We start from the raw sequence: 23,309 nt of genomic DNA on the forward strand, positions 1-23,309 counted from the left end.
CCAGTGTTTCTGTCGATGTAGTTTTAATAAATATTTTAAAAATCATATGTATCTACCAATTTATACAGGAAATCGACCCACTTCAGCATCGAGTGATTGCATTTGATGACAGTTTTACATTTAACAGTATTTGACAGAGCTTTCTGTGAATATGTTCAAAATAAGTTGCCGTTTTTATTGTCATTTATGTACCGTTTAATATGAATGGACCGTGTTTTTGTCTGTGAACGCTTATTTATTTTAGCATTCACAGTTTATTATGAAATGAATGTACTTTTTGTTTTTGCATGTCTCCTCTGATTTTTGTTGATATGTGGTTTATATACACAATTTATTGCGTATATCGACAAACAGCAGTCTCACGCAAAGTGCATTATTATCTTAATTACTTTTTTCACGCATGTATGAATGTCTTATAAAATTGATCACGATGAGCTGTATTATGATTAAGTGAATAAAAGAGTTGTTCTGAATGTTCCATTCTGTTTATCTTATATTGCGTTGTTTCTTAAGTACGTAAGAGACTGAATGATTATGTGGCTGCTTATATCCACTACGGCGATGTTTACTTGAATGGGGCATGCATTATTTTGTTGATATTGTTTTAAGAAGGCTTGCTTATTTCCGTAAACGGTCTTTCGCACAATATTTAATATGCAAATCATCACACGCAAACACCACTCACATAATGTTTTTTGTCTTAATATGATATCAATAAAATGCTACACACAAGATAAAAAGATGTGAGTTATGTGTGTTTGCTTCAGTCAACAACTACATATCAATAATCGTAGTATTGCTGTGTCTTTTTGCATTCGCCATACATATTTTGTAGATATCCATGACACTAATCTCAAAAATAAATTCTTTATTAAGTGAACATACCATATGCAGGAATACTTACCATAGGCCTGTCTTCATCATAACTTAAGACTTACTACAAAAGTGTGGGCGTAACATGCTTTATCATTTTATTATAAGGTGATGTTTTGTTGTGTTAGCAGTGATATATTTTTATTTCAGTCAACTTGATATTGTTCAAGCATACATTAACACACGCAAAGCCGTCTATTTATTGCAACAAACGTTCTATTTCACAATACAACTGTAATGTGAGTGATTTCAATCAAAACTACAGATACGAAACTCAAAAGGCTAAGCTTAAATGAAATACACTGCGAAGCATTTATGACTTGCCAAAACGAGTCGTTTAATTTTTTCCCTAAATGTCATAACGGACTGAGGCCATATTGAACCATTAATGACCACATTTTTTTTTTTAATTTTATTAAAAACTGTAAGAAACTATAAAATTATGCTATTGAACAACTTTATAATGATATTTACTATTGGAATATTATTGCTTTATGCAATTTTAGTCATGTCCCAAATTTGGGACGCTAGACACATAAGATATCAATAGTCGTACATATTCCATCTTTAAGTAATGACCCATTTACTTTTCAAATATGCATTAATGTATGTTTTTCTGCATGTTTATTACAATCCAATCACCTGTCTATGAATTGTGAAATATATATCTCCACTTATCACTGGCGATGAAATGCCATGAAACATCTGTCATGGAGTCCAACATCCAGATCAGGGTTGACTTTCCGCCACAAAAGGCACACATTCTCTGTGTGTTATTTGGCGCTATGTAGCGGTCGCGTCTGTCTTGCCTGTCAGCAGCCGGTACTCTGCGCATATTTCCTGCCTGAAATCTAGAAGATCCATGGGTTGGTTCTGCTATTTAGCGGATAACCTGTACAGGACCCATGCATTTTTAACAACCATGTCCGGGTTAAAACCCAAACAGTGCCCACCACCATTTGTTTATCCGAATACCAATTATGTAGGTGTTGATATTTTGATCCCTACGATCAACACCTCCTGTACATCTGTTGTATTTTGCAATAACGTTTGACTGTTGCACTTCTATAATCCTTCTTTCACGTTTTGACCAACGCTTGGCCTGTTAACTGGAGTGATTTTGTGGCAATTCATGCCCATATATACAAGGTTGTTGTCATTCCATTCCACAATCAGGGCCTGACCATCAGCAAGAAGTTGGTTCCCTGTCAACTTGTTTACATTGCCCTGAGGTCTTCATCTACGCTATCCTCATCACTTATTGTAGCATCTTCTGGTCCAGTCATGAACACATGAGCTTCTTGAAAGTCTTTGTCATCTTCAAGAAGATGCATCACATCATTTAGAGTGATCCTGTTAACATAAATATATATTAATGTAGTTGTAAAATAGTATTATTTGTTATTTTTACAGACTATACTAAATCTAAATTTTAACACATATGTGCTTAGCGTCCCATATTTGGGACATCATATTGATTATTAAAAAATCAAGGAAAAATAAGTAAATACTTATATTTCTATGAGTGTACATTATAAAAACACGTTTTACAATATTACAAATCTATAATTTTTACTTTATTACAAAAATTAAATAATTTAGCATAAATAAATAATACCTTTTTTTAGAAATTGTCAGTCCATGAAAAATTTGCCTCTTGTCGTTAAATGCAGCCTTATGAGTGCATGAAATATCTTTCTGTTTCATCTCTAATTGGTGTTACCTGATACAAAGAACTGATTGAAAAGCCACACAACAGAGATAACTGTATATTTATAACTGAAATAATTAACACTTACCAGATTTCTTAGGTGTCCCAAATATTGGACGCTAGACATTTAAGGGGCCTTTTCACAGATTTTGGCATTTTTTTAACTTCTTCATTAAATGCTTTATATTGATAAATGTAAACATTGGATCGTAAAAGCTCCAGTAAAAAATCGAGAAAAAAATTAAAAAAAGGAAAAGAACATTGCCCGGAGCAGGTTTCGAACCAGTGACCCCTGGAGTCCTGAAGTAAAACCGCTTTAGCCTACTGAGCTATTCCGCCGAGTACACATTCTTGACGTATTTTATACCTTAAATAAGCAATCTTCGTAGTTTCACAAAATTTAACGACAAAAACAGAACTCTCCAAATTATTCAATCGTTTCGCGTTGCAACGCTTTATAATTTTTAGGTTTTAAAATCGTCAAAAGATGCATATAATGGCTATATTAGAGCATGGTTAATGTTCAGTATTACTGTTTCCTCACAAATATCATAACTAAAACGAAAACTTACGAATCTGAAAAAACTTTTTTCAATTTTGTCAATTTACCAAAGCGTGAAAAGATCTCTTTAATGGGTTAAGTTAAAGAACTCAACTTCTGTTAAAAAAAGACCGGTTTCACATTTAAAGTTCATGCTCGTTAGGTAATGCACATTCATTTCATATCAACTTAGGTTAGTATTTAAAAGGTATGCATGTTTTCCAATAGAATAAAAAACTCGCATGATAACCATGAAAACAGATATATTTAACTAATTATTGCTGAAAGCATTTTCGTCTACAAGGCTTGACTTAATATGCTATTAACGAAGGTCACGCTCATTTTAACCTTGCTGAAGCGTGTAACCAAATTAAATATAAATGTGTTTAAGGAAACATTATGTATGCTGACAAGTCATTTCCACGAACACTAGATAATGTTAACGCTATGTTTGTATCTTTAGAAATTCAGTATAATTTAGGTGTACATAACTTAGAGTAATTTTCATATATACTGAAACTGAAGCTATTCTTTCAAATATTTGTTTGCTTGTCAATGATTGAATTATACCCCCGTGACAACAAAAATATGTGACCGCAATGTTCAAGGTAGACATGATATTGAACTTGATGCGAAATAAATATAAATTAATACAATCCAAAGTGATATATCCTAGGCACTATGTGACAACAGTAAGGTCAACGAGCAGGAGAAGCAGATAAATAACTAAGACTTTTCTAACGCATCATTTAATCATATCAATATAGCTCCCTTATTTTTGAACAGATTGTGTTGAAATTTGGATTAAGAATAATTCAACACATATCTGATAATTCCCGAAAGTTGAAATGAAATTGAATTTTTTTTTTATCAAACTTACCAAATTAAAAACGTCACTTCAAAAGTCAAATTCGCAAACTCGTACAACGTAAAATATTAACAATGTGAAAAGCAAAACGCATACACTTACACGTCTTAATATTTGACAGGCTCGCAACATGCCGATTGAGCCGTTGCGCTCCTGAATATTCATACGAGCCATATTGTTTTTCTTTGATTAATGTAATGTTTTTCTTGTGTTAATACTCACCTAGAATTATGAAATTGAAATTAAAAATTAAATTGGAATAACATGTATATCGCGTTTTACTACAATTGGCGACTTTTCTAACGCAACACTTTTAAAACTTACATCTCAGTAATGAGTAAATATTTTTATTTTAAATTGCACATGTGATCGTTTGACTACATGTACATTATGTGCAAGCTAACGATAAAATCATTCATCCGCGACGATCAGACTCTTTAGCAAGTCGGGAAAGTAGCCTGCAAAATGCAAAGTGCGCGATTGCGCTGCTGAATATTCATACGATTATATTATTTTTTTAATTAATATTATGTTTTGTTTGTGTAAGAACCTACCTAAAATAACTGAATTGAAATAAAACTAGAATTATATCGCGTTTTACAATTTCCACGTGCAAAAATATGGAACCACACCTATCTTACGTGCTAAAGCGTACACTCGTCACGAATGAATAATTTTATTGTAAGCTAGCATAGAATGTAGTCAAATGATCGTATGTAAAAAAAATCAATATCTTTACTCATAACTGAGATATTCAAACGTACCTGGTATACGACACCCTCTACATAGACGTAACTCCTCCGGTGCGAGCGTAGAAGCAGGACGGCGGCGATGTTAAAATTTTTTCATGGGAAATAAACGGACTAACATGTTGTAAAAACTCATGTTTAACTCCTGTAAAAAAATTAGCAATCATGATAATTATATTTTTTATATTACAAATAGTTATAGTAATATTAATATAACTGGATATTTACATTTTCACAATTTTGAAAATTCCAACATTAAAAGCTCGTAGACATAGAGGTGGCATTATTTTATATATTAAATCTGCATTAGCTGATGGAATTGCAATTGTGAAAGAAAATCAATATATTCCAGTTGATCTGTTTTAAATTCAAGTCTTCGATATTACTTGTTTTTCGAACTTGGTAAAATGTGTGTCATAGGCGACCTAAATAGCAAAGTTGACTATACATATGATTTTAGTGATCAAGACATAATTTACTCTGTATATGATGACGATTATTACTCCCCAGATAACACCTTAGGTAAGACCACAGTAGATGGTTTAGTTAAAAGTCGTGGTGTAAAACTCCGTTATTTATGTTTATCTTCATGTAAACGTATTGTTAATGGCAGAGTTGGCAATAAGTGTAAACACACTTGTTATTCACATAACGTTAAGTCCGTCATGGACTATGTGTTGACAGAAGAAAACAGTTTTCAACTTTTTCGGACTTTACCGTGCATGACTTTAACGAAATTACCGATCACGCCCCGTTACATAACACCTTATAATTTAAAAATGTCTCTTCAGAGAATCAGTCTTACACCGTTGTCCATTACAAATGGAACGATGTATTACTAGAGCAATTTCAGGGATTATTTATATTATCATTTCTAATATAGCTCATTGCAGTGCTTCATTGTGTGCTCCTTGTGACGCTCAAAAAATTGGTGCCCGCGGAATGAAACAGGTAAATCTGATTCTGAATCAAGTATAAAATCCAAAACAAATGAATTACAATCATGTTAACAGCTATTATGTACAGCATACAGTTTGATCGACAACCAATAGAATGTAGCTCATTGCAGAGCTTTATTATGTGTTCCCTTATGACGCTCAAAACATCAGCGCACGCGGTAAACATGTAATTCTGATTGTGTGTCCTTCATTTCGACTACATGCGACCAAAATTAATAGCGTCGCGATTAGAGCCATTGAGTTACGTACCAGAAAATATTATGTTTCAATAGCACGTATGTATGTGTGCATGAGTATTGTTTAATTTGTAAAAGAGAATATTGAAGCAAACAAGTATCGCTCGTTAAAGTTAGCAGAATTTGAAAGTTACATTATGACGAGACAAACTGAAATAAAGTCCAACAGTGTCGTATCAATTAATACATAATTGCTTTATTCTATAAACCATACAAACATAGTGCAGCAAGAAGTAACCAAAATAACCATGGTGCAATAAAGATGTGTTAAGCATATACATTTCCATTATTTTAAAAAGGTTATGTTTGATTACTTAATTTAGTAAATCAAATACTTAATTTAGTAAAGAAATTAAAGATATTCTTTTAATATATGAAACGTCCATATTTTTACTTGTGTATACACCTACTTATAATTAAGCATTATACAAAGCACATTATCACGTCCACTAAGCGTAGAAGTATAACGCATACATGTATACATATAATAATTATTCAATTGTATTCGTCCGTTTTCTCGATACAACACATCCGTAAAGGAACTATTAGTGTCAGGGCGTCGTGGGCGACCTATTTTCACTGCAAGTATGTTCACAATTATCTGAAACAACACAGGGTTCATACAGATTTTCTCCAATGAAACTCAAGCACTTTTTAAGCACTTTTCAGGGGAAAAAATCCAAATTCAAGCAATTGTTTAGTCGGACCAACTGAATATATTATTCTGTCTGCACTACCCTGCTACAGTAACAACTGTTTAATCAAAAGTAAGATATTTCATTATGATAAAGTAATTGACCAAGGCATTACACATACCAAAAAAAAGTTATTTGTATTGAATATCATTATGTATTCTAAATGTTCATAACAGATATTCCAGTGGTATAATATAGCTGCTACAAAATGTTAAAGACAATTATGCATCTGATACAAATTAATTCTGAAGTAAAAATAGAAAACTACAAATGTACAGAATCTCGCAACGGCAATATAAAACTATACTTATATTAAGTGATTTCTACAGCAGGAACATATGTACATGTAAAATCTGTTATAGATGCAATAGTGTACTGTATATGTTCAGACTGAGAGTCTGCACTCATTTAAAAAGATTGCAGTTTCTTCACAGTATCATCTAATTTATTTGACAATCAGTCAAGTGCATGCAACTTTTTTGTCTTTTGTCTTTTGCAGTACGTCTGTATGAATTGGGTTAATCGAATGAATTTGCTTCACAAACAAACTGCATTTTATGTGACTTTTCAACGCCGATTCTCCCATACTGTCGATCTCTATACCTGTTCTGCGTTCTTTACAAGATGCTTTGACTTTAGAATCGGCATTGTCAACAACCCAAGGGTACTTCAAAAGCCACCCTTTCTGAAAAATGCACTTATTCGCTGGCATATTTCAACTTGTCAGCACCGTAATGGCATAATGTGTACAACAAAAACCGAAGTGGACCAATTGGCGGAAAATTAGTAGTAGTTGCCTTCCTTACGTCCTAAAACTGTACCAACCCGTACCGATCCAGTACCTGCCAGTGTGAACAGATCGGAACCGTCATAAATCGTGAAAAAAAACTACGATTTCCGACTCACGGAAATTAAATATTTTAATCCGTTTTTCAAGCACTTTTCCAATCAAATTCAAGCACGTTCTAAGCACTTTTCAATGCTATGGTTGAAAATAAGCACTTTTAAGCACTCCCGATCGTTTTTAAGCAGTTTTCAAGATAAACCTTGATTTTCAAGCACTTTTCAAGGTCTGTGCGAACCCTGCAACAGTACGTGCAGCTAAAATGGATTTTTAAGGCGTAACATTTAGCATCACTTTCCCGATAAACATGTCTTCACCCACAACGATGAACTTAGACTGATTTAATATAGTATAGCACTCCTCAATGAAAATTAATCAACTAAAATTATCGTAAAATAGGCATGATTTGGCATTTGATAAGTTTTACAAGAGCGTCTCTAAATACTTTGTCTATAACTGCGTATACGAACGGGTTCGTTGTATTGTACATGAAGTACATGTAATATATTACTTTATTATAATTAACAATATTAAACGCCATTAACCATGCTGGTAAAAAAGCAATAAAAAACACTATTGTGACAACAAACAACATCATCATTGTCCGAATATCAGCAATAAGTGTGTTCAGGTTAATTAACATCGCACACCGATTCGATTTTGCTAGTCGTCGAACTTGCTGTATTTCCGGAAAACACTCATCCTAGCTGTCGATGGCTTCAACTTTGTTAATGCAGTTGGAGCTCCGATGTGTGTGAGGATCCACTTTTGTGACTGAGTTAAACTGGGTTTCGACGTTTGCAATCTGAAATGATAAGGTCATCTGTTCAACATTATTGTTGTGTGTACATCGCTCCGTTACTTTTTCGGTAAGATTAGATTAACTAGGTTAAAAACTCATTTTCACGGGTTGCTGTAACTTGGTTATCTTAATTAAATTATCAGTATTGTGTTGTTGAAAAGATTTCCCCTCATGAAATAAGATATTGGTCACTTCCGTATAAAACTTGCGCATGGTTCCATACAATACATCGCATTATTATGTTGTGGAATTAATTATTCTATATATATATATATATATATATATATATCTGTACTTTCTGTCTAGTAAACGTATATTATTACTGGTCATATTTATTATTTGATTTTAATATCACATATGTATTCGCAATTATTTATTTAATTTGTGTTTCTTTTAATATGTGTGTGTTGTATTTACCTTTAAATATAATGACTGCTTTGAAAAAAACATGCTGATAACCAATATTCAAACGAGTATATTATTTTAATTGTACTTCAAGTAAGACAATTTATTAATGTCCAAATATCAATGAAATATTGAACGCAACAGGTTGTTGTATATGGTTTAATCCTTTATACTAGAAACTTCGTTAAAGTCAGTATCTCCACTAATTGAGAAATACATCGATCAGCATGTGTTTTTTTTTTTCAAAAATAGCCCCTTCAGGAATATTTTATATTTTCAAAGCATACCTCAGATGGATAAAGGCTGGATCGTTTCCACTTGCTTAGCTGCGCCCTGTGTTTATGTATTGACCTTACGATAAGCGCATAGAGCACGAAAACAACAATGAATGCAAGAAGATACGTCCCCGCGTAGACTTGTTGATATGCTCTTACAAACCCTGGGCTAAAATACACATAGCTTGGATTGCAATAGCTATATTGGGAAATCGTGCTATGGCTGCTGGCGTTATTCTGGGTTAGGTCCATCGACGAAGAATTTGTTTCATACAATTGGGTCAAGTCTAACGTTAATGTCGATGCGTTATGAGAATCGAAGCCATCCAGCACCTCACTATAAGATCCATTCTGCTTGTGTTCGTATAGCTCGGAGATGTTTATTTCCTCAATGAAAGTGTAATGTTCTTGGCCGTGTAAAATCGCTGTTATACTCCCGAAGGTTGAGGCCAGCACCAAAAGACAACCCACAATTATTTTTGCACAAACGATATTAAAAACATGACAGAACGGGTGACATATTTTAAAATATCTGTCAATGGCTATAGCGCACATTAAAAAACACGAAAATGGAATGTTGCACGTTATGAGAAACATATATATTTTACAAGCAACGTCGTATTTCAAATTTTTTTGTAGATATACAACTATCACCGTAAATGGCATGACAAACAGGCACGTAAACAAATCTGTACTCGCAAGACTCATAATGAATATTCGGGCGGTTGATTTACTCTTCTTTCGGAAATAAATACAAAGCACGAGCGAATTTCCAATCGTCCCAAGTACGGACAATAAAATCAACATAAACATAACAGTGATAATAGAAGGTTCCTGCATTCTTCGCAACGTTTATGATTCTTCCGTAAGTGATGAAGACGCAGTTAAGGCGCTTGAAAAGTTGTAAGAACAATGAGCCCCAAACGATGTCATTCCATTCGTTTTCATGTATTTAATTTGCAATCTGAAAATAAAAAAAAAAACATTTTAAGACAATTTAGATAAACATTTAATATCAAAAATATAAATTTAGTAAATCGTTACTGCCTATAACGGAATTTAACGGTATAAAGTACGCACAGTTGGATAATTATTTAAACAAATTTAAAACCAAGAGTGTGATACGAAATACCACAAGTCACGAAACTGATACAAACTCTTGAAACAATTGACTAGCGCAATATTCATTATATTATATACAACAACTAACAAAAACAGTTAACAATTGTATATTTTTTGCTTTAACAAAACTAACAAAACAATGACTCAAACAGTCGCCATAGTTTATTAAGCGTATGAATACAGTTTATGTAAATTAACGTGTAAACATTATGAACCGGGAAACACCACAGTCAGCAGTATCATAAATTCCCCACCCCCCGGACCCTCCCCACCCGAGCTTACCCCAGGGGTTTCAGATTCTTAAATGTACAACTATTGTGTATGGTTTGACTTTACAACAACGAATATTGGCAAAAATACACAGTTTGAAAAAATACCCCTCGTATAGGCATTATATATATATATATATACACACAAGGTATGAAACGCATAATATGCGTATTTCTGATAGATAAAGAAAAGATTTGCTTTATTAACAGAAATGTATTATCAAAGTCATTAGAGGTACACTGTAGATAGATTATGTCGATAGGGCTGCCCATACAAAAAAAAACAGGGAATGAAGCACTACAACAAATCACTTATGTATTACAGTGCTTTATTAAAGAGCGATTATAGTGATACAAATGGCATACAAATGAGCTCATGGCTCACTATAAATGAATTACTAATGAATCACCCTTTCTGAGTTAGCTGTTAATAAAACACTAATGTATCACTATCAATGAAGTACTAATTGCTCACTCTGCTTAAATGAATCACTATTGTATCACTATCAATGGAGTACTAATGGCTCACTCTGCTTTAATAAATCACTAATGTATCACTATCAATGGAGTACTAATGGCTCACTGTGGGCTTAATAAATCACTAATGTATCACTATGTATTACTAATAAACTTCTGCACTTTAAATTAACCACTATATTCTACTGTAGGACTGAATTGTATATATTTTTTTCATTAATGGCTCACTGTGCTTTAATAAATCACTTAAGCACCACCATCAAATGCATCACTTATAAACTACTGTACTTTTTTACCCATTTCATGCAGGATACAAATTTAAGTGTACCTCTATGCAAATACTATTTTTCAAGTGTTTCCTCTCATAGGAATTTCTATTTGTTACTGTATTATTTAGGTCAGCAATCGGAAATGTTCGGAATACCGTTAGGGCCATCGTGGTTACACATTAAAATCCAGAGGACGAGAGTGCGAGGACAGGAGAGTATCATGGCGAGAATGCGACAATACGATGACGACAGTGTGACAATATGATTGCGAAAATGTGAGAATGCGATGGCGAGAATGCGAGAACGCGATAGTACGATGACGACAATGTGACAGTGCGGCAATACGATGGCGACAGTGTGAAAGTACGATTAAAAAGTTCTCGCAAACTTCATTTGCATTCGGGACTTGGCGGTTACTTTGCAGCAAAGTTCTTGCAAAGTTGTCACATGGTCAATTTTCTGTAAATTAAATTGCAAGCATACAAATATAGCCTTTCTTTTGTAAATGTTAGAAATGTTATATAAATGAAGCAACAAACATAAAACTAAAATTCCCTGGAATTAATTATTTCCATGGAACAATTTCCAGCCTGCATGGATAAAAAGCCTGGAACATTTTCCATGGTTTTTCAGATTACATGGAGTATTCAGATGGTATTTTGTCGATGCTACTTGATAAACTTCCAATACTACATTCAACCTTACTAATTTCTAAACATAGGTCTCATTATACTTCCTTTATCAAGCTGCAAACTGCACTTATATAGTGACAATGCATGTGACAGCTGCTTTTAAACTAATATTTGCCATACTATTACCTCAAATATCACATAAAAAGGTCTACAATGATGACATAAGAAGCATAAATATAAAGGAATATTGATAAATAATGAAATGCACAAACCTTCAGTTGTTCCTGTATTCCTAGACAGACTACTAAAACACTGCATGCATCATCACTCTTTAACAACACTTCATGTCACTTTCCAAATGGTATCAATTCATTAATTTTTATTTTAAGAAATTGTTGGTAATGGAAAAACTCATTAATTCTACTGTTTGTGAAATTACTTTAACTTCATTTTAGCAACAAGTTTAACCTGTATATTTTCTACCAACATTGTTTACTCCACTATTTCAAAATAAGAGGTAAACTGTCTGCATTTGAATTCAGCCGATCAGAAAAGGCTGTTATATGTTATAGCCAGGCCATCTGACCACACAAGGCTTATCAGATAATTTCTTAACTGAAAACCTGGATTGTAGTTTGATATTGAGAGAAATGAGAGTGTACTGTATACAACTAGCTTGAACAGGGTTAAGGAATTTTAACTTGTAGAAATTGCTTTGAAAGTTACTACTACTACTACTATTTCTACTGACTACTACTACTACTACTACTACTACTACTACTACTACTACTACTACTACTACTACTACTACTACTACTACTACCGCTACTACTACTACTACTATTGCTGCTACTACTACTACTACTACTACTACTACTACTACTACTACTACTACTACTACTACTACTACTACTACTACTACTACTACTACTACTACTACTACTACTACTTCTACTACTACTTCTATTTCTACTACTACTACTACTACTACTACTACAACTACTACCACCACCACCACCGCTACTGATACAAGAAAAACTACAACTGCTACTGCTACAACAATAACTACAACAACTACTACAACAACAACAACAACCACTACTGCAACAACAAAAACTACTACTACTTCTACTTCTACAGCTAATACAGCTACTACTACTACTACTACTTCTACTACTACTACTATTACTACTACTACTACTACTACTACTACTACTACTACTACTACTACTACTACTACTACTACTTCTACTACTACTACTACTACTACTACTACAACTACTACTACTACTACTACTACTACTACTACTACTACTACGGATCACTAATAAATCACTAAGTGAGAATGTTAAGTGTAATGAATCACTAATTGAGCACTATCTGAGAATTGTAAGTGTAATGAAGCACTAATAGATCACTATCTAAAAGTTTAAGTATAATGGATCACTAATGTATCACTTTGACATGGGGAGCAGAAGAGTAATCCATTCGTGATTCATTTAATGTAATACCAATGGACCACTGCAATGTGCTACTAAACAGTGATACATTAATGATACATTGATGATGCATTAGTGATTTATTAAAACATTTTTGTTAGTGTGGTACACTGTAGATAGATTATGTCGATAGGGATATCTTTATTGTTGTTAGAATGCATTTGCACATTTCTCTTGTCTTTATAACTATCTTTCACATTATTCTGTAAAAATTATTTTATTTCGGAACGTAATGTGTTTTTCAAGTGTTAAATATAAAGAAGTGAAACTCCAGCTGCTGGAGCAGTATTGAATTAGCATTATATACAATTAGTTGGTCCTTCATTTAAGGCAAGTGACCAATTGCCAAAACAGTACAAAACAGCACAAAACAACACAATACAAAACAACATAGATAACATATAAAAAGTATAAAGCTGGGGTCACCGCCTTGGAACGGTCAATGCAAAGCATTAGGGTTTAAATCGGTTTCAGAACGCTCAACTCACACTTGGCCCAGCAATATTCATGATACATTAACGTGTAGATAAATTTTAACCTCTTAGCATTGAAACTCAAATTAAACAATAATAAAAGAGAATTAAAACGCATTTAATTTAATTACCGTTTAATTATTCAATGGTAGGAAAGAGACTAAAGCAACAGAGCTACAACTTTTTGAGGAACGATGAAATGAAACTACGAACAAGTGTCAACTACATTCCTTCTTTATAGAAAAGATTTAGGAAAATAGCATCAACAAGTTAATATTTCAGATCATCATCGCGCTAATACATGAGGAAGCAGCAATAATGGGTGTAAACGTTCGATATTACATAGCTTGGTTGTTTATGTGACTGCTAAAAATAAATCAAACAAGAAACGCCTGTTTGAGAGAAAATAAAATAAAAATTGAACGCTATAAACCCAATGACCTATGCATGTAGATTAAAATTGTGAAAGTTGGTCGTATGAAGCACTATAGAAGCGATGACGTCACAAAAATCAATGTAGCCAGGAAGAGAAAGTGTATCGTATGACGTAATTGACAAGCGAAGACACGATGACGTGAACAAAATCCAGGGGTAATACTGTAAAATAAAAATAAAAATATTTAAAGGGGCGGTAGTATAAAATTGAATTACCAATAAAACAAGCTTAGGTGATTAAATATTTAGAATCAAACGTATAAAATGGTTATTCCATTAATGATTCCAAATTTTAAGAGAAGAAATATATATGGCCTGTTAACATTGAGTCGTGGGTTCCTTTTGTGTCGTGGTTTTAGAGATCGCGTGAAATCACTAGAAGACGTTCGCAGGCGCTGCAGTTTGTTCCGGTAAACGTTTGACATAATCGGCGTTCATTCTACAGATTGAAAATGCGTCAAAACAGGTAAATAACGCAATTTACCATAACCGATGCATTTTTAGACACAAATAAACACTATTTTTACCCTAATATTGTTTCTTAGTAACACAAAATCCCTTATTTATGAGTATTTCCCATGTTACATCGTCTGTTGACATTTTTACACAAATGATGGTCGGAAATGACGGTCTGCGCATGCGCGAAGCACTTACTGTAAACACACTAATGTTTAGGTCACACTCAACTCATTGTTCCTTAATTGAATTGTTTCAATCAATAAAGAAACAATGGTTTCACTTTGGGAATTCCAATGACACACATTTTTATTTTTTAGAAACAACCTATCAGACAGATGAAATGCAAGGCGTATTCTAGGGAAATAATGATATGTGCATACAAGGCAGTGAAAGATGACCATTTGCCAGTTGATAGAGCGGCATTAATGGGTGGTGTGCCAAAACAAACTCTGAGGAACAGGGTATTGAGCAAAGTCAAGATCAGCTCAAGGTAGGGAAAAGATTCATTATTCACCCATGATGAAGAAGAACTGCTTGTTAGCCATCTGGAAGGTTTGGGTATGGCATTAATCGCTCTCAGTTGAACGTTCTTGCAGGTGATTTGGCTGTGAAACTGGGTGGACGTTTAACTGACTCCAAAATAAGCAACAACTGGTATAATGCCTTCTTGAAACGATGGGTACACAGGCTGAAAGTCATTTAACCAAGGGGCCTTTCGTCGACAAGAGCAGCCGCTGTCAAATAGAAGAATATTGACAGCTACTTCAGGGATTTGGATGCTATTCTAACCAAGTACTCCCCGGAGTGTAAGCCACAACTGATATATTACCTGGATAAGACTGGCATGCAGCCAGAGCATCGACCATCAAAGGTCATCACAGGAGTTTCTTCAAGCAAAACTCAAGCTGTCACCTCTCCGATTACAGGCACCACAGCCATTATAGCGTGCGTAAATGCGACCGGAACAGCACAACCCCCTTACTATGTGTGCAAGGGAAAACGGACAAACGATGAGCTATTGAAAAATGCAGCAGTTGGCGCAAACTACGCCATATCGGATTCTGGATGGGTAAACGGGAAGTCATTGATGAAGTACCTTGAAGAACACTTCCTGAAATTTGTTAAACTAGGATCAGGTGACATTTCCCAACCCATACTGCTCATATATGATGGCCATGCTTCACATGTCTCCATTGACATAGTCAACTTGGCAAGAGAGTATAATGTCATACTGTTTGTGCTACCCACACACAGTTTTCATGCCCTCCAACAGAGGGTGTAATCACGTGACAAACAAGATGGCGACGTCGATGCCGAGGCAGGTATTGTTAGTCCTTGTATACCCTGTATTACTTGTATTTTTTATTTCACTCACCTTCCAGTCATATAAGGAAGAAAGTTACTGGCTTTTATTTCATAGTAATATTCGCTCTATATCTCGACTTTACTCGGTGCGAAATTTCTTAGCGGGATAACCTAATTAGGGCTCCACTAAGCAAACTTGCGGGTAGTAAAGTCTAGATATAAAGCAAATTTAAAAACGAAATTAACGCTAATCACCTTTTAACTGATATGGCTGGAAAGTTTGCATAATTTTAAAAATAAACAGAAGTAATAAAGGGTAATGCACGACGAAAAATAAATGTCTCGGTATGGACGTCGCCATCTTGACTATCACGTGATTACACCCTCTGTCCAGCCATTGGACATTACATGTTTAGGGCCGTTAAATTCCATTTTCCACAATGAATGCCATCTCTGGTATACATGGCTAAGCAGAGGGGAAGAGTCATTACAAAATATGACATAGTTGACTTGTCCGGGAAGGCATATTTAAAATCCATGACACCAGCAACAATCCAGTCTGGATTCCGGAAAGCGGGAATATTGCCATTTGATCCGACAAAAGTACCTGCTGAAATGATAGTGCCGTCGAAATCATTCCCCAAAATCATTCCAGAATTGCCAATTACTACCATAAAAGAGCTCCTAGATGAAAAGTTAATGGAACCAACTCCAAAAGCCAAACCTGAAAAACCAAAGGCTTATGAAAATAAGACACAAAACAAAAAGAAGAAACCAAAAATGGGTGAAGAGGCCATTACAGAAGACACTGCATACTTTCAGCTGCTATAATACTAACAACAGAGAGCAGAAAATAACAGAAAAGAAAAACATTGGGATAAAAAAAAATGAGCAAATCACCGCAACCAAGCACAAGCAAATGAAATATCATGGACTATGACATTGAAAGCGAAATTGAAGACGACGATCCAGCTAACAACTGTTGTATATGCAAGAAGTTTTCACCGCCAGGAGTTGATCAGTGTGATGAACTTGTGATCGTCAATTGGGCCCAGTGCACAGCGTGTGGGCATTGGGGCCATCTGAGATTTTGTTCACAGATCCGAGTAGTGCGCCGGCTATCTGATTTCTTCGGTCCACATTGTGCTGATAGAGAGTGTTAAATCAAGTGACAGTTACTTCATTTGTTAGGTTGTTTAAGTAGTATTTTATTATATTGTTATGGATCAGTTAATTTCATTCCATCAGTAAGTTATGTTTATAATTGTTCTTGTTGTGTAAATAGTAAGTGACTAACAAGAATTTATTGAGTTTATGCAAAACAATGACTTTTGCATATTTGTCAATCACATCAATTGTGAAGATATTTTGCAATGTGTGTTTATTGACCTTTGCATAAGCTTTATTAACAGAATTGCGCTGTTTAAATTTCTAATAATTTATCAAATAATTTGTTTGTCATTTAAATTATTATAATTTTTTTAATTACAAATTGCATATGTATTTCAATAAAATTGTATGTTTATCGTTTAAAATAAATGAGTTGAGTAATATTTATAAACACACACACACACACACACAATGAAACACTTACTTGGTTTGCATATTACATTCTAGGAAGAATGTAACCTGCAGTTTATATTGAATTAGTGTGTTTATAGCATGACATATTAGCTTTTATCCCATTTTCACCGCGACATTGACGGTATAACACGTTGTGGAATATACTTGCCTGTCTTCAACACTCTGGAATATAGCTGTCACATGCACGGACTACTTTTTACTTTATCACTGAATGATTTTTCATAATTAATAAAGTCGAGAAAACTTTAGCTTCAAAATTATACGACGTTCAACCTTTAAATCTAGTAATATGACATAATTTTTCACCATCCTTATAATGAATCAGCTAATTGATGGCGTCATAAAATAACACTTTTTGCGTCATTTTCCCCAAAAAATTAACGATTTATTATGAAAGCGACTTATTTCACATGTACATGTACTGTATATTGACATACGGTATTTGAATTGTCAATTAATCACATTTTCCTTATTTCGTGTAATGTGCATTGTTTATTATCCATGCATATACTTTTGACATTTAAGAATGCACAACAAGCCATACAAATATCGCACAATTCATAAATAATCTGCCATATTTGCTATCCGATTTAATTCACGTTAATCATAGAGCTGTGTAAAGTGTAAGATGGTAAAAATAGCACCACACTGGAATTCGGAACGTCCCATTTTGTACACGGGTATATATACTGATTTATCTGTTGTGTAACGGAATGTTTTCCATTCTTTGTGTATTTATATATTAAATTATTTTCTTGTACACAATATGGGCATTTATCATAGACAAATAACATTGTGCAAGTTTAAACATAATTATGTTTGTATGCAGAAATCTGCAAATGCATCCGAGTTTACCAACGGCTATTATTTGATAAACTGCTCCGGTTCATTTTAACAGCAGTAATGTACATAGAGTACATAACGTAGCGTGTGATGAATCAGAAAGTTTATCGCGTTCATAAATTCATTTGAAAATAGTGATAGGATGGCATGAGGGCCTTTATTTAACTATGCTAAAATAATTATTAAAGACCCTAGATGCAAAATCGCCAATTATTGAGTTAAATGGATTATTCGATGGATTTTAAAGGATTATTAAAGGTAAGATACTAGATCGAACGTGCTTTGGTTTTTGTTTGTACTTTTGTCGTTCCCTGTTCTCGGGGAAAAGATTTTAACATGGGGGCCATTAATGCATTGGATCACACACGGCATACCCATAACATTATATAAAAAACACGTTCTGCGCGTCATTAAATTCGTCGTCCGAAGTCGGAAAACGTATTGCCCTGCATATTAAGTCAAATAAAGTGTCAGTCGCTGCAATTGTCTGTTTACTCGTCGATAGTGTACATGTAGAATCTATGTTGACATCGACATCCTTTTGTCAGGAGCAATCGCCGCCATATTGAATTTTGATCATTTTCTTTCGAAAATAAAATGAATTATAGTAAAGTAAAATCTTCTTTTCGCGGTCGTAATGTGTTACAATTCGCATGCTGCGTAAAATTGAATCGAGGCATATGGTGATATTTTACTAGTTTTACAGTTTGTGTGTGAATTTTTTTAAGACTATTTTGCGTACCAGAGCAAATACATTCATATCACTACGCTTGGTTACATTCGTTAGATTTTAAGCGAATTTTAAGAATGAATTAAACTAATTGTTAGTCTAAGGTTATTAGATCTAGTTATGTTAAATGTCACGTTGAAAAAAATCAAATGTGATAAATATAATACTAGGATTAGCGTTGAATACAGAGAAGTTTATGTTGCTCGGCTCGAACACCGAAGCGCTCGCCAAGGCTCGCGCTCCCGGCGTTCTAAGCCTCGCAACATAAACTTCTCTGTATTCAACGCTAACCTAGTATTCTCTATATATTCAACAGCCAGCCTGAATCCACGACTCAAGGAGAACGTTACGTATTTCCAAGATGGCCGCTTGGCATGAAGTGAACAAAACAAATAGTTAGATGTATTTGTTTAAAACAGCAAAAAATATCCAAATTGATTAACAAAGGGATATACTTGTACAATTAAATCTTTATTGAGTTGGACTTTTTAGTTAATAAAATATGTTACGGATTTATAAACAATTACCCACGACTTAACAAGGCTATAGCATAGTGAATCGAAACCCAACAAACACGTGTTTTAAGTACGTTAGCATCATATCCTTTTGATAAAATTGAGTTAATTAAATTGAAAAATTTAATTTAAACATTTTCTTTAACATATTTTAATATGCGAACACGCTTCAAAACATCTCCATAAAATAATGGGTGGGAAATTCCATTAGTTAAATGCCATTTTAAAGAAAAAATATATTTTGAAATTAAAGTACCATACTTTGAGTGAAATTTAGCTAATTTACTTCTTAGGTTATGATACAAAAAGACTTGGTTCGTCGTTTACGACAGGTGCGGATATGCGGTCTGTAATTTGTTGGCTAGATAACCAAGATTTATTTGCGTGTCGTAAAGAAAGCAAGTCATTTCGAGGCATTTTAAAACTTCATCGTTCATAATTGTGTGTATAAATTCATGATAAATATGTTACTTGACATCCTTTAAAATGCATTATTTATCTTTAAATCTTATTTTCACCCCGAACTGCAAAATGTATATCTGTATTAACTTATTATAATACATTACTTACTATACATAGTAACAAATTTGCACAGTTTTTCATGCCATTATCACCAATGCGGGATCATTATAAATAATCGGCTCTCACGCGAGGGCTGATTATTTATAATCGGCCATCAGAATGTGTGCGCCTAACGTTCAACTGGAAAAAATGGCGTCCACATGTGCATTCAGTCTTAGCCACAAATCAATGAAATAATTAGATTATTAAATGACAGGTAGCACGCAATTTGGATAATACAAATATCGATTGAAACTGAAACCCTGCTTCACATTAAATTGATGTCTCTATTTGAGCTTCAACAGGATTAACCAAACAGCAAAATTTAAAAAGTAAAAGACACACCTACCTCTATGACAACTTCAATTCGATGTTTATAATAATTAAATAACAACGATGTGCAATCCGTTTAATCAGTTATTCTATCCGTTTATCTATATTTATTTTGAATCACACTTTTTTAAACGATTGTAACGAATTCTAACTACTGTGAACAAAAACACGATTTACAAAATCGAATGACTTGTCGGAGCGATAACAAGAATTTTATCAAAGTTTTCAATTATGCAAGACAAATGCACAATCCGAAATACGTTTTTGTTTTCGTTCGATCCTTCAAAAATATTTAATGTAAACCTTTTACGTCCGAGTAGCTAAAACTGGTGTTTTTCGTCACAGAAATTACGTCACAGAAATACGTCATAAATTGCGTAATCAATTGAATGAAAATAAAAGTGCGGAAAGCTGGTTATGTAATAAATTTTAGAGAAAGAACAAAACAAAGATAAACAAAACAAAGTAAGATATATATTTTATAAACGTTAATACACGGCTCAGTCGGGCCGGGCACTGACTAACGGCCCCAAACGCGCTTTAGCCCGAGGGCTGTTATGCTCCCAGAGGGCCGATTATCACTGCTCGGTCCGACTCAGCCGTGTATTATCCTCTAAATAACTATTTTACTCCGAGATCATTCCAGACACGTGAGCAATGTTTGTAACGTTCACTTCAAGCGTCAGCCACTACTTATGGGATCTTTAAAATTGTCTTGGCTTATAGAGGTTACAGGACAAGACATATTTATTCAGACTTACACAGTGTACCTCGTCTAAACACTATACATTTCACAATCAAATATATCACAGAAATAAACTTAGGCCACAATTAAAATATTGTTGGTTTGCCCTTTACCGACCCTAAATTTTACAGGTGGGTAGGTAGGTAGGAAAATTATTTTATTTTATGTTAGAAATTATATTTTAAATACACTTATAGTCTATGATTTATAACACTGGTATTAAAGCACTGTTGCAGTGTAAGAAGTCCTATGTAGCTTAACCATATCTTGTTTGCTGTTTTCTTGCATATATTAATATCAAATGCATGCTTGTGTGTTATTACATCAAATATGTGTTCAATAAATGATGTTAATTGCTCTGAATGTAAATAAAATATCTACAATAAGGAAAACATCAATTCCACTTATTGTAACAAGATATTTATAAATTATGATATTCCAATGTAATTGTATAAACTAGCATGCATTGGTTTGGTTACTTCGGTTTGCAGTAAGTATAAAACTAATTAAAATCATTTTTCACTTGAATCAATGAATGAACAGTAAAGCAAACCGTTTAAGAAGCTATAGAAATCATTTGACTGACTGTGACGACCATATTTAAACAAAATAAATCGTTTCAATGTTTCATCTAAGTTCTAACTTCAGGTTAAAAGCGAAAGTAGATTAACATGTGCAAATATTTACTTCATTTGAAAACTGTTATCCATTTCAAACTGAAATCTTCCGTTAAATAATAATAAAAACAAAATGTTCAAAGCACAAGAGATGCTGTGCTTTTAATTTGTTTAGATCGTATTCACAATTGAACAGAAGTTTACATGTTGAACTTCATTGAAGGTTAACACTGTCCGCCATTTTCATGATTTTGATTGTTTTGACAGGAAGCAAAAATCTCTTCTATTTCCTGTGCAAAACAATTTGAAAAACTCGTAAATTAATTTCTTTTTACTGAAAATAGTTATAAAATTTATGTTTAAACAATATGTGAAATGAAATGTGGCATGACATGTCTTTAAAAAAAATAATTTTGAAATCGGAACCACATGTACTTTATTGTTTTAAACAAAATGGCGGACTAAGTTGACAGTTTATAGACGCTTGCATAACTGCGCACCTCCTATTATTCCAAAATATTGACTACAGTATATGTCATTCACAGCTGTTGATAATGACTCCTAACACTTCCCATATACATTTGGTTTAAAATCATATCTCGCAATATTGAACGCTTAATTACAACAACCAGTTTTGAAAAAGGTCGCACATAAATCAACCTTTACAACAATAATTGTTGTGCAGACACCTTTTTTAAACAGAAGATTACTCCACGAGGTCGGACATTCATGTAAAAACAGTCATTTAATGAGCGAACGCATGCAATACATCATTAAGTCCATATATAATTAAGAGCGGTGTATGCACATATTCGTTATTGAACATATTCCTCTTAATTAAGCACAATATATTTAAAGAACATACTTTTTTCTCGTCGATGATAGAAGCTTGTCACCGTTCGCCAACCAATTTCACTCCTCTGCACTTAACCTACTGCAACATGGCTGAACTTGTCGAACGTTCGCTTCACAAGTACACCACTTTGACGGTTGGGATTGGTGGAATGTTTAAGACTTCCTAGTCAAATATCCTAGTAACAAGTGGGCTGTAAGCGAAATAAACAATACAGCCTTGTGCGTTCCGGCCGTTGTACCATTTACGCCCTTAGTCTTAGTTGAAATGACAAGTGATACTTGAAAAAATTGCGATTGCTATAAAGCGGCCCGTACATGTGTAGAAACCGCGCTCTATGAAACGGTTTTATTGGATGTGCGTGAAGTGTCGTCCCAGATTAGCTTGTGCGGTACCCTTCGTGTGTGTTTAAATGCCTGTTATTTAGTATGTGTTTGAAAATATTTTAATAGAAATAATTTGTGATTACAGGTTTTTAAGTTATAATGTTAAACACAAATTTGCACATTCATCATATTTTTCATTATTTTTGTCTTTATTTTAAAATATGTGTTTGAAAGCGGGTGCTGTTTAGTGTACATTAGCTTTTTGAACAAAATGAAATTGATTTCTACCTATGGGTTTGTGTGG

General features: G+C 33.8%; 1 protein-coding gene across 1 annotated transcript; it reads right to left on the minus strand.

The window, feature by feature from the left end:
* Window positions 1-6,149: 6,149 nt before the first annotated feature.
* On the minus strand, window positions 6,150-22,907 carry LOC127851762 (kappa-type opioid receptor-like). Its single transcript, XM_052385633.1, has 3 exons — window positions 22,692-22,907; window positions 8,971-9,922; window positions 6,150-8,281 (listed from the first exon to the last, which is right to left on the minus strand). The coding sequence occupies exons 2-3, from the start codon at window positions 9,796-9,798 to the stop codon at window positions 8,180-8,182; spliced, it is 930 nt and encodes a 309-aa protein (XP_052241593.1). The 5' UTR covers window positions 9,799-9,922; window positions 22,692-22,907; the 3' UTR covers window positions 6,150-8,179.
* Between the last annotated feature and the right edge of the window lie 402 nt (window positions 22,908-23,309).

This window comes from Dreissena polymorpha, chromosome 11, assembly GCF_020536995.1.
Source record: "Dreissena polymorpha isolate Duluth1 chromosome 11, UMN_Dpol_1.0, whole genome shotgun sequence".
NCBI lineage: Eukaryota > Metazoa > Mollusca > Bivalvia > Myida > Dreissenidae > Dreissena > Dreissena polymorpha.